The sequence below is a fragment of the Carcharodon carcharias genome, chromosome 1 (assembly GCF_017639515.1).
Source record: "Carcharodon carcharias isolate sCarCar2 chromosome 1, sCarCar2.pri, whole genome shotgun sequence".
NCBI classification, from domain to species: Eukaryota; Metazoa; Chordata; class Chondrichthyes; order Lamniformes; family Lamnidae; genus Carcharodon; species Carcharodon carcharias.
Window position 1 is genome coordinate 156,020,678 of NC_054467.1, and position 13,111 is coordinate 156,033,788.

A 13,111-nucleotide genomic window follows, 5' to 3' on the forward strand; every position below is an offset into this window, starting at 1 on the left:
AGAAACCAAGCATTCCCAGGTAGGCTGGCATTCTGGGACAGCACAGTATCAGGATAAAAACAAAAACAAAAACAGAATTACCTGGAAAAACTCAGCAGGTCTGGCAGCATCGGCGGAGAAGAAAAGAGTTGACGTTTCGAGTCCTCATGACCCTTCGACAGAACTAGGTAAATCCCAGGAAGGGGTGAAATATAAGCTGGTTTAAGGTGGTGTTGGGGGGTGGGGGGGTTGGGGGGGCGTTGGTTGGGTGGGGGGAGAGAAGTGGAAAGGGGTGGTGTGGTTGTAGGCAAAAGCAGTGATAGAAGCAGATCATCAAAAGATGTCACAGACAACAGAACAAAAGAACACATAGGTGTCGAAGTTGGAGATATTATCTAAACGAATGTGCTAATTAAGAATGGATGAAAACCATGGCAGATTCTCTCATTATCAGCCCCAAGTGCTGAATTAACTGGTTAACAGGATGTTTCACAGTGAAGGTATAGCTCTAGTGGGGGTGGTGGGAGCATAAAAGATTTAAAAATATTTAAAAAAATGGAAATACGTGGGAAAAAGAAAAATCTATATAATTTATTGGAAAAAAAACAAAAGGAAAGGGGAAGAAACAGAAAGGGGGTGGGGATGGAGGAGGGAGGTCAAGACCTAAAGTTGTTGAATTCAATATTCAGTCCGGAAGGCTGTAAAGTGCCTAGTCGGAAGATGAGGTGTTGTTCCTCCACTTTGCATTGGGCTTCACTGGAACAATGCAGCAAGCCAAGGAAAGACTTGTGGGCAAGAGAGCAGGGTGGAGTGTTGAAATGGCAAGCGACAGGGAGGTTTGGGTCATTCTTACGGACAGACCGCAGGTGTTCTGCAAAGCGGTCGCCCAGTTTATGTTTGGTCTCTCCAATGTAGAGGAAACCGCATTGGGAGCAATGAATGCAGTAGACTAAGTTGGGGGAAATGCAAGTGAAATGTTGCTTCGCTTGAAAGGAGTGTTTGGGCCCTTGGACGGTGAGGAGAGAGGAAGTGAAGGGACAGGTGTTACATCTTTTGCGTGGGCATGGGGTGGTGCCATAGGAGGGGGTTGGGCAGTAGGGGGTGATGGAGGAGTGGACCAGGGTGTACCGGAGGGAATGATCCCTACGGAATGCCGACAGTGGGGGTGAAGGGAAGATGTGTTTGGTAGTGGCATCATGCTGGAGTTGGCGGAAAAGGCGTATCAGGATATCTGCCTGGCCTCTATAAATATGAAGCAGTTCCAATTTTTCAAGCACTTGTAGGCTCGGCCGCCAATTGATAATGGCCAGAGTGTGTGCAGTGTTCTGCTCAGTAAAGCCCTAAAGCAACATTGATGCCAACTTAAAAAATATAATCAGCAAGGTGTTCTCTTCAAGTGGGCTCTCATCCCAGCAAAATGGTGGGGATCATTGTAACAGCGGCAACAGGGTGGTAAGTTTGAACGCCCCACTTCCAGGCTGCTGCAGATCCGTTTTTGCTGGCAGGAGATTTGAAAATTCAGCCCAAGAGTCCAATCGATTGTTACAGCTTGCTCAGCATTTTATCAGTTACGTTTTGTTTCAGATATCTTCAGGGTTAAAGCATTACTAACAAGGCTGTGTTTGTGGCCAACATGGAGCATGCTCAGTTGTACCAACATGACGGCATTGTGAGTGACGGAGATCAGAGCTCTACTTGTTCCCCCAACCTCAGTGTGATCCTCGTCCTCTCCATTTACTTTCTCAGTTTTTTAAAGCAAAATTACAACTCGCAGCAATCCTAATAAGAACTGATAAAGTTTGATATAAAGTCTGATAAGCGGCAGCATCTTTAGGAGAGGAGGATAAAAGGGGAGAGAATGGAATAAGAATTTCTTGGTGGTGGGGAGAAAAGAGTTCTGAGAAATGACTTTGTCTAGCCGATCACTACAGAAAACTTGAGGAGCATCGGGTTTAGTATCCTGAGGATAAAACAAATCCCAATACTATTTCTCTCCCATATCAAAATTTTAATAATATGAATCCCGATCCTACTTCTATTCCATATTTTTCCCTCCCATATCAACACTTTATTGATGAACTACACACGTTTTTGTTCAGGATCACAAGTCAAAATCAGCTCTGCAATTAAGGTTGCAGACCATGGTTAAACAAATCAAATCCATACACTGGGCACAGAATCATTGGTTTCCTGCACATGTGTGGACCAGTGCTAATGTGTAGATGTGTATTGACGGCCATCTTTGCAGCCAACTTGTGTTGACAAGAGGCACAGTGTCCTAATTAACAGTGCAATATAAAACAATCTTTTCAAAATATTATAAAAATAGAACTTCAAACTCTTTTCCATCTCTTTTTCTGTGTTATTAGAACCAGTATTAAAACATAGATTAAAAACATTCCATTGAATGTAGCGACCAGCTGGGCTTTGATGTTTCACAGTCGCTGATGCATCAACCTGCTGTTAAAGGTCATTGTGTTGTGATCTGTATCCTATAGGGGCGCAGGATACCATTCCATCCCCATCCTGTGCTCTGACCCTTAGATCATTCCACCATGCCATGAAGAAATGGAAACCCTTTATTGTAGATTATAGTGTGAAATGGAAGTGTTCTGTCATTTAGATTTCTTTTACATTTGATGTTGCAGTTATTAAATTCCATAAAGGGCCTATTTTCTCCTGCAGCAAAGTACTCCAAGTGCTTTTCTGAAGTAACCATGTTGCTTTGGTTCTTTAATTTTAGTTCTACTTTCAATACCATTGCTCAGCTGAGGTATCGGTTGTTTAAATCAATTGTTTTATGCACTGAATGATCAAATACACACAAATGCTCTATTTTCTCTATACAGAAAGGAAGCCCATATTCCTGCAGAATTTGAATTCCATTTAAACATGGAAATAAAAAACTGGTATCAGTTAAAATGAACATGGTACTGTTGTATTATTGAAAACATCCAATGTCTTTTATGGAAGGGAACCTTCTATCCTTACTCAGTTTGGCTTATGTCTGTCTTTCAGCTCTTCACCAATGTGGTTGACTCTTGACTGCCCTTTGAAGTGGTCTAAAAAGAAAACCACCAATCAAACCACACTGGCCACTCAATCGTAATGTAGTCATCAAATCAGGACGTGGCAAAGGCACACCCAGCTCAGACAGCTCTGCTGTAAACTTCTCACTAACATCCAGTTTCTGGTGCCAAAGTTGGAGAGCTGTCTCACAGAATAAACAAGTAACAACCTCACATGGATATGATTCTGATTACGACTATCAGCTAATGCCCCAAAATGTTCCATCACCATCCATGTTGAGCATCACTTTGAGAAACCACTGAAGGTTAACACTGGGGTTTAGGTTCTTTAGATTGGTTCTGGGGGATAAGAGAGTTGTCCTAGCCTGAGACATTGAGTAAATTATACCATCTGGAGTTCAGAAGACTGACAGGTGATCTCATTAAAACTTAAAATATTCTGAAGAGGCTGGATGAGGTAAGCACTAAGTGGTTGTTTACCCTGATCAAGGAATTAGAACACAGGGCACAGTCTCAGGATAAGGAGTTGACCATTTAGGACTGAGGTGAGGAGAAACATCTTTACTTTAGAGGCCTTTGAATCATTGGAATTCTCTATCCCAGGGGTTTGTAGATGCTCCATTGTTGAGTATATTTAATGTTGGGGTAGATTGACTTTTGGTTTCTCAGAGAATCAAGAGATGTGGAGAGGAGGCAGGAAATTGGAACTGAGGCAGATAAGCCATGATCATATTGAATGGTGGATCACACTCAAGCGAGTGTATGGTCTACTCCTATGAACATAGGAACAGAGAACTTAGGAGCAGGAGTAGGCCATTCAGCCCTTTGAGCCCGCCCCACCATTCAATAAGGTCATGGCTGATCTGGTTGTGTCTCAGACTTTGCTGTCTGCCCCCATAACACTTGACTCCCTTGCCTATCCAAGGCCTGTCTTGCTCTGTCTTGAATAAATTCAATGACCCAGCCTCCACTGCTTTCTGGGAAAGAGCATTCCGCATACTAATTACCTTTTGAGAGAAAAAAATTCTCCTCACCTCTGTCTTAAATGATAGGCCTCCTATTCTTAAACTGTGTCCCCTGGTTTTAGTCTCTCCCACATGTGGAAAGGTCCTCCCAGTATCGAACCCATCAAACCCCCTCGGGATCTTATATGTTTCAATAATGTCACCTCTCAATCTTCTAAGCTTCAATGGGTATGGGCCCAAACTGTTCAACCTTTCTTCATAAGATAAGCCCCTCCTCCCAGGAATGAGTCGAGTGAACCTTCTCTGAACTGCTTCTAACACAATTATGTCCTGCTGTTATTTCTTGTGTGAGAGCTTGTAAGAGCACAGAACGTGCTCTGGGTGAGGAACTTCAATGTCCATCACCAAGCATAGCTGAATAATTCCACTCCTGACCAAGTCCTGAAGGAGATAATTGTCAAACCAGCCTTTCAGCAGGTGTGAGAACCAGCAAGAGGGAATAACCTACTTCAGCATGTCCCCACCCATCTACATGTCACAGATGCATTTGTCTATGACAGCACTGGTAAGAGAGATCACCACACAATGTAGTGGGATGTGGACACATCTACTGACTTTCTGATGCAAGAGTGCTACCACTGAGACAAGGTTGATACCAGAAGCTCATGTTGGGGAATGGAACTCATTCAATTTAAGTACTGCATAATTATCTCCCAAGTTCCTGGTCATCAAATCCTCCATTGTCTTTCTCCAATTCCCTCCAGCCCTATATGCCTTCCCAAGAAGCTTTCGCTGTTTTGCATCATCTATGCACCCTTTTGCCTTTGCCCCGATGTTGAAGACTCAAGCCAAATCAGTGTTACTCATTGAAACACCCTCTGTAAACTTCCAAGTCTGCAAGTCTATCTCTATTTTTAAAACCTCCTGATGTAGGCCAAGCTTTCCATTAACCTTCCCAATTTCATCCTTCAAGGCTCAATGCATTGCGTTTATTGATGTAGCACATTGGGAGGTTTTTAATGCTTCTTTTTCTCTCAGTGATTTATAAATACAGGACTTCATTTGGTCATGTTTTGACTGTTGTGCTAGTGGTTAATTCATCTATTGTAATATTGGAAAAAATGTTCAAAGAGATGCAAAATTTTATTAAACACATGTGACATAGTTATTTTACATTCTAAAGCATTGTATGTGTTAAAACAAATGCGATGTTGCCTCATATTTGCTGTAGTGGAGTAACTAAAGTTAAATGTCTCCAAAGGGTGTTCAGAGGTCATAACCTCCAAAGGATAAGTACAACCTTTGACCTTTTTATCCTATTTCCATAACAGAATCTATGTCATCATATAATGAAAGGACATGAGAGTTCAATCTGTGTCAGGCATGTGATTCTCTTGGAATAGCTAATTTTAAACTATAATTTAACTGTTAAAATACTGCCTCAGAGTGTGACACAATGATGTTTCATGTTAAAATATTGTCTTTTCATCTCCATGTCAGAGGTTTAAACTCATCTAAGCCATGGAAGGCACGATTTTCAATTTTGTTTCACATAGCTAACATGAAAAATACAGTTCAATAAAGTTACTTTGTAAAAATGTTAATTGTTGCTTCTCAAGATAGGAAGTTCCAGCTTTGAGAAAGGGAAACTTTTGCACTTTCCCGACATCCCTACAAAAAATGACTTGCATTTACTTAACACCTTTCACAATGCCAGGACTTTCCAAAGCACTTTACAGTCAATAAAGTATTTTGAATTAAAGTCACTGTTGTAATATTAGAAATGCAACAGCCATTTTAAAAATAAAAGCAAAGAACTGTGGATGCTGGAAATCCAAAACAAAAATAAAAATACCTGGAAAAACTCAGCAGGTCTGGCGGAATCTGTGGAGAGGAACACAGTTAACGTTTCAAGTCTGTATGACTCTTCAACAGAACTAAGAAAAATAGAAAAGAGGTGAAATATAAGCTGGTTTAAGGAGTGGGGTTGGAGTGGGGTTGGGGGGGGGTGGGGGGCGGGCGGTGGGGTAGAGCTGGATAGAGGGCCAGTGAGGGTGGAGATAGCCAAAGATGTCATAGACAAAAGGATAAAGAGGTGTTGAAGGTTGTGATATTATCTAAGGAATGTGCTAATTAAGGGTAGAAAGCAGGACAAGCAAGGTACAGATAGCCCTATTGGGGGTAGAGTGGGGTGAAGGGAAGAGATCGAAATAGGCTAAAAAGTAGAGATAAAACAATGGATGGAAATACATTTAAAATAATGGAAATAGGTGGGAAAAGAAAAATCTATGTAAATTATTGGAAAAAAAAGGGGGGGGGGATTGGAAAGGGGGTGGGGATGGAGGAGAGAGTTCATGAGCTAAAATTGTTGAACTCAATATTCAGTCCGGGAGGCTGTAAAGTGCCTAGTCGGAAGATGAGGTGCTGTTCCTCCAGTTTGTGTTGAGCTTCACTGGAACAATGCAGCAGGCCAAGGACAGACATGTGGGCATGAGAGCAGGGTGGAGTGTTGAAATGGCAAGTGACAGGGAGGTCTGGGTCATGCTTGTGGAGAGACCAAAGGTGTTCTGCAAAGTGGTCACCCAATCTGCATTTGGTCTCTTCAATGTAGAGAAAACTGCATTGGGAGCAACGAATGCAGTAGACAAAATTGAGGGAAGTGCAAGTGAAATGCTGCTTCACTTGAAAGGAGTGTTTGGGCCCTTGGACGGTGAGGAGAGGGGAAGTAAAGGGGCAGGTGTTGCACCTTCTGCAGTTGCATGGGAAGGTGCCGTGGAAGGGGGTTGATGTGTTAGGGTGTGATGGAGGAGTGGGCCAGGGTGTCCCGGAGGGAAGGATCCCAGTGGAATGCCGCCGGGGCGGGCGGGGGGGTGAAGGGAAGATGTGCTTGGTGGTGGCATCATGCTGGTGTTGATGGAAATGGCGGAGGATGATCCTTTGAATGCGGAGGCTGTGGGGTGATAAGGGAGGACAAGTGGGACCCTATCATGGTTCTGGGAGGGAGAGGAAGGTGTGAGGGCAGATGCACAGGAGATGGGACGGACATGGTTGAGGGCCCTGTCAACCACCCTGGGTGGAAAACCTCGGTTAAGAAAGAAGGAGGACATGTCAGAGGAACTGTTTTTGAAAGTGGCATCATCAGAACAGATGCGACAGAGGTGAAGAAACTGAGAGAATGGGATGGAGTCCTTACAGGAAGTGGGGTGTGAGGAGCTGTAGTCGAGGTAGCTGTGGGAGTCGGTAGGCTTGTAATGAATATTGGTGTCAGTCTATCACCAAAAGTTGAGACCGAGAGGTCAAGGAAGGGAAGGGAAGTGTCAGAGATGGACCAGGTGAAAATGATGGGTGGAAATTGGAAGAAAAATTAATAAATTTTTCCAGGTCCAAACAAGAACATGAAGCAGCACCGAAGCAATCGTCGATGTACCGGAGAAAGAATTGTGGGAGGGGGCCAGAGTAGGACCAGAACAAGGAATGTTTCACATACCCCATAAAGAGACAGGCATAACTGGGGCCCATGTGGGTATCCATAGCCACACCTTTTATTTGGAGGAAGTGAGAGGAGTTTAAGGAGAAATTGTTCAGTGTGAGAACAAGTTCAGCGAGACAGAGGACAGTAGTGGTGGATGGGGATTGTTCGGGCCTCTGTTCGAGGAAGAAGCGGAGAGCCATCAGACCATCCTGGTGGGGGTTGGAGGTCCGGAGTAGTGTCAAGCTTCTTGAGCGCTGATGGAGTTGCACTCATTCAGACAACTGGAGAGTATTCCATCACAATTTCCATCACTTTGTGTACAGCAAGCTTCCACAATAAATTAATAACCAGATAGTTTGCTTTAGCGATGCTGGCTGAGGGATAAATACTTGCCTGGACACCAGCGAGAACTCCGGTGCTCTCCTTTGAAAGGTGCATTGAAACTTTTTACATCGAGCTCAGATGGCTGACAGCGTCACAGTTTAATGAAAGACTGAAGGCAGAACTTTCCCTACCCACCCGCTACCGGGATCTTCTGGTCCCACCACAAGTCAATGGACTGCTGGCTGAGGCGCCGCATTGCCCGTGCCAGGTCCCATTTGCAGTGCGGTACTTCTCCAGTCGTAGACTAATATGTCAGTAGAGATTTTGTGTTCAAGTCCTTGGAGTGGGACTTGGCACAACCTCCTGATACACAGAGACAAGAGTACAACAATGATCACAGGCTGACATCTTCCACACGGAACTCTCAAATTAGATACAGCACAAGTTAAACAATAGTAAGTCCCCATTTTATATTGATTCACTTTCACATTGGTCATTTAATGGGACCTGTATTCCTCTTTAGCATCATGAGTTTCGTTTTAAAGGCAGTTTGCGCTGGTCTGACATAAGGCCCTGTGACCGATCGGCACCACTTTGGAATGGCCTCTCCTGCACCTGAATACAGTCTTTCACTGTTGACCCTCTGGCTTGCAGGCTCTCCTGCTCTCTAACCTACCTGCTGCCACTCTTCAGGCTTGTGACCTCTATTGCTCCATGGCCCTCCATCTCACTGCCAACCTTCTGGGCTCACGGCCTCTCCCCTCCTTAAACCACCATCTCGCTGCTGACCTCCTGGACTCTCCTGCTCCCTGGCCCTCTCTCTTACCGATCCTTCTTCTCACTGAACCTCCTGCAACCCGGTTCTCCTGCTCGCCATTACCCTCTCCTAAACCCTTGCTGTGAGCGAGGACTCTGGAGATGAGCAGTGAGTGGCAGGAGGAGCAGCTTCAACTTGCAGGGTCAAGCTCACAGCAAGGGTTCAGGAGACAGAAGCAGTGAGTGGTAGAGTCGGAAGCGGGAGGTTCGTTGAGAGGAAGGATCAGTGAGAGGGAGGGCCAGAGAGCGGGAGAGGCTACAAACTCAGAGGGTTGGCAGCAAAGGGCAGGTTAGCGAGTGGGAGAGGATACGTGCCTGGAGGGTGGGCAGTGAGATGGAGGGCCAGGGAGCATAAAGGCCATGAACCAGACAGTCGCAGTAAGAAGAAATGTCAGGGAGCAGGATGTGTGGCGAGTGGGAGGTTAGGAAAGCAGGTTCATTGGTGAACAGGGTTGGCAGCAAATGGGAGGTAAGTAGAAAATTAGCATTTTAAAAAATATTTTCACATGTATTTTAGTTTAAAAGTTATTTCATTTACCAATATAGGAATTTAGCAATGTAAAGTATTTCAACTTATATGATATAATGTTTTAATTTGTTGTTTTGGTGTGAAAGCCAACAGAACCTAACTACAGTTTTTATATTAATTGAAATATGGAAAATCTGATTTGCTTAAATGCAACTACAACTTTAAGTGAGGACTTATTGTTGTTGCTTTCCAAAACTTTAGGAATCAGCCTCAGCAATGTGGTGTGACCACATCGTCAGAAGAGTCCCCTCACTTTGCACGATGTGACAATTCAATTTTCCACAGTGGTCATCCTTATATCACTTCTGTGTGAAACAATCAATTTAGTTGCAAATTGGCCAGAGCTCAAATCAAACAATAGCTTTGAAATTATGATCAGCTGTTTTTTTCCCTGTGATCTCTGTAACTCTACATCATTACAGTAGCAAATCCAGGATCAGGAACTATAATGTGGATTTGAACGATTAGAATAGGGTGGTTATGGCACAGGAGGAGGCCATTTGGCTAGTCGTGTCCATGGAAGAGCAATTTGCTTAGCCCTATTGTTGTGCCGTTTTTCCAAAGTCATGCAAATGTTTTCACTTCAGTTAATTATCCATTTCTCTTTTGAATGCCATGTTTGAATTTGCCTCAACCATACTCTTAGATGGAGCACTTCTGATCCTAACCACGTGCTGCATTAAAACGTTCTTCCTCATGTTACTGTTTCTTCTTTTGCCAATCACCTTAACTTTGTGTCCTCTGGCTCTTAACCCTTCCATCAATGGGAACAGTTTTCCCCTTAACCATGTTGCCTAAACTCCTCGTAATTTCAAAAATCTCTATCAAATCTCCTCTTAACCGTCTCATCTCCAAGGAGAACAGCCCCAGCTTTTGTAAGTTATCCATGTAACGTAAGTTCCTCATCCCTGGAACCATTCTCATGAATCTTTTCTGCACTGTCTCTAATGCCTTCACATTAAAGAGCTGATTAATTACCCAAAATGGAGAACTCAATAAAATGATTTCTGTACAATGAGCATAGGAAGATAGAACTCAACAAGGAATTAAAATCCAAACTATTACCACAGACACACATTCATTCAGTCAGTTGCCAATGGGAGTTTTTCAGTTCTTAATCAGTATTGAGTTAATTAAGGAGCCAAGGAGATGTTTTGTTATTTTTGTTTACTCAACTGAAAGCAAAAGGATAAAGTTATTTTTGTCACTGTTTTGAGTCCTGAACTTTCCACCAACTGATTAACTGGAAAGAAATGTCAAGGGAGGGGATGATTCAAAACAGATTATTAACTGATTAAGCATAGTCTGTACAGAGTGTCTTTTGCATTTTGAACTGAAATATTCTTTTCCTCAGTGAGGTGCATGCTTTTTTGACCAGTTCATAATGTTCCATATAATAAATCAGAGAACAAAACTATTACAAAGCACCCTGAAATCACAGTTTCTAAACTTTATAGGACATTTTGTTCAACATGTGTTTATGATTCCTAATAATTTGGGCTGTTTATAATCTATTAGTCTATAAGTGGTGCTCAATACAACCACATACTCAACTTTAAAACGTGAAAAGATATATGGTGCATGCCACATAATATATAAAACAAGGTTCCCACTGGTTTGTGCTTTGTTACAAAGCTACCCCATGGTTAACATTTCTGTCTGACTAATTGATAAATCTGCAGAAAATTGGGAACAATGTCATTTTATGATTTTATTTAAAATTTTTCACTCACTGAAGTTCTAGGAAAGGGAGCACTTCCCATTGTTGGCACATGTATTAGTTTGAAGCAGTACAATGTCAACATAGCATGGTTAGAGTCCCAGCAATACCTTCTCCACTATACCCAAATAATGTACTTCAGTCCCAAGCACCTAGTGCTCTTTCTTTATTTCACCATTTTTAAAAAACCAATATGGCACAAATTTTTTTTATCTCTCACAACTGAGTGAGATTTCATGATGGATTAGAAGGAGTGTTCTACTTTGGGCTCCAGGTTGCCCAAACTCATTACAATTATGATCTGAGAGCCAGAAGTCGGATGAGAATAGGTTTGATCCTCATGCAGGTTTTAGGGATAGGATTAGAATTAAGCAGTTTGTAATGGATACCACTTCACTAAGCTCTCTATAAAAACTCCAGAAGTGAGTTAAATGGATGGAACTGCACAGAGGGAGGAAAAATTCACAATTTGTTGCTTCATTCATGTCCTGATCTGCCTGATTTTTTAAAAATTCTTTCATGGGATGTGGGCTAGGGCAGCATTTATTGCCTATCCCTAATTGCCCTGTTCAGAGGGCATTTAAGACTCATTGCTTTGGGCCTGGAGTTACATGTAGGCTAGACCTGGCAGATCTATAGGGCATTCGTGAATGGGTTTTTACAGCAATCAGCAATGGTTTCGTGGTCATCATCAAACTTTTCATTCCAGATTTTTATTGAATTCAAATTTCATCATCTGAGAATTACACTGGGACTTCTGGAACACTAGTCCAGTGACTGTGTCATCCATAAATGGCTTAGTACCAAATGGGTAAAGGGGTTAACTTACTAAATTATCAGGGGAACTACAACTGGAAGCTTCAAAACACATTGTCCTGTTATTTTGAAATATTCCCAATTCCATCATACACAGCATTTGGAATCTATTTTTTTAATATACTAATGAACCTTGAGTGAGCACTTTTCCCATCAGATAGCCAAAGCCCAGCAATAGGAAAAACACCTCATGCATGTAAATTCTAATCATTGGGCAGTAAAGGCAAGGAGACAGTTTGTGATGAGAACAGTCAGTGTGCATGGAAATTTTCGATGAAAAGAAAGCAGAAGAACAGCAGCATAAAAAATGCAAAAATATACAGATTTTGCTATTTATACGCTAACATCCTAGCAATGTGGCATTTGTTCCTCCAAAACAAAACAACATCCTTTCCCACACAGCAATCTGGCACGGTGACTGATGAATTAAGAAAGCTCTGTCGGAATGTAAATCTTCACTAAACACTGCACCCAAGAATATGTCTTTGACCATCAAAGATTTGCATGCGGAGAATAAAGGACCTAAAATACATTCTTTGAAGTCCAAGCTTGGAATCCTTGACCAAGTAAAAACACCCCACACATGTTAATTTGAAACCCAATTCTACAGAATTGATGAGAAATGTGCCTGCACAGCAAAGTGAGCCAACTCTATTCACACAGAGACAGAATCATTTATAGCTGATAGATGTAAACTTCCCACACCTGTAGATGTAGTAGGATAACGTGCACATTAAGAGGTTATAGAATAAACTAAAATGCCTGACAGAAGTTCAGTTAAATGTCATATATTCCACAAAAACACACACAAGGCTTCAAATTTGCTACTTGTTTGAAAAGCAAAGACTGAACAGGGAAGGGTTTGAAGGAATAAAAACAGGTTCTGAAGTAAGATACAAGTCTACTCACCAGCCTTCCCTTTTTCTGATATCACCGGCATTGCCTACAAAAATATATTAAAATAAAACAATAAATAACATTGTAAACTACTGACAGTTGATATTTTACAGTAAGGTAAGTTATGTAAAGCAGTGTATGTTATCCGGGTGAAATTTTCATTAATGTTGTGGAGGCTGGAGAATGAACAATGTACAGTTTGTACCCATCCAGATTAGGCACGTTTCTGTTCTGCGACAGCTTTTGATTTTGAGGTTCAGGTTCATTAAGTACACAAAGTGAGCTCCGAGTGTCAATTGACTTTGGTAGGAGCATGGGACTTCCTACACAGATGAAGCAATTTAAAGATAGTTTCACTTGCGCTAGAGGGGAGTTGTAATACAACAATAACAACAACTTATATCTTGATAGCACCTTTAACATAGCAATAGGGACCAAGGTGCTTCATAGAGACATTATAAGACAAAATTTGACACTGGGTCACAGAAGATTTTAGGGCAGATGATCAAGTGTTTTGTCAAAGGGGTAGGTTTTAAGGAGTGTCTTAAAGGAGGAAAGCAAGGT

General features: G+C 42.2%; 1 protein-coding gene across 3 annotated transcripts in view; it reads right to left on the reverse strand.

The window, feature by feature from the left end:
* dlc1 (DLC1 Rho GTPase activating protein) overlaps positions 1-13,111 on the reverse strand; it is a 593,090-nt gene that overhangs the window by 238,057 nt on the left and 341,922 nt on the right. For all 3 annotated transcript variants that reach the window (XM_041185569.1, XM_041185578.1, XM_041185561.1), the window contains one exon: positions 12,560-12,593. In XM_041185569.1, the coding sequence (XP_041041503.1) occupies positions 12,560-12,593 (34 nt within the window). The remainder of the gene's footprint in view (positions 1-12,559; positions 12,594-13,111) is intronic.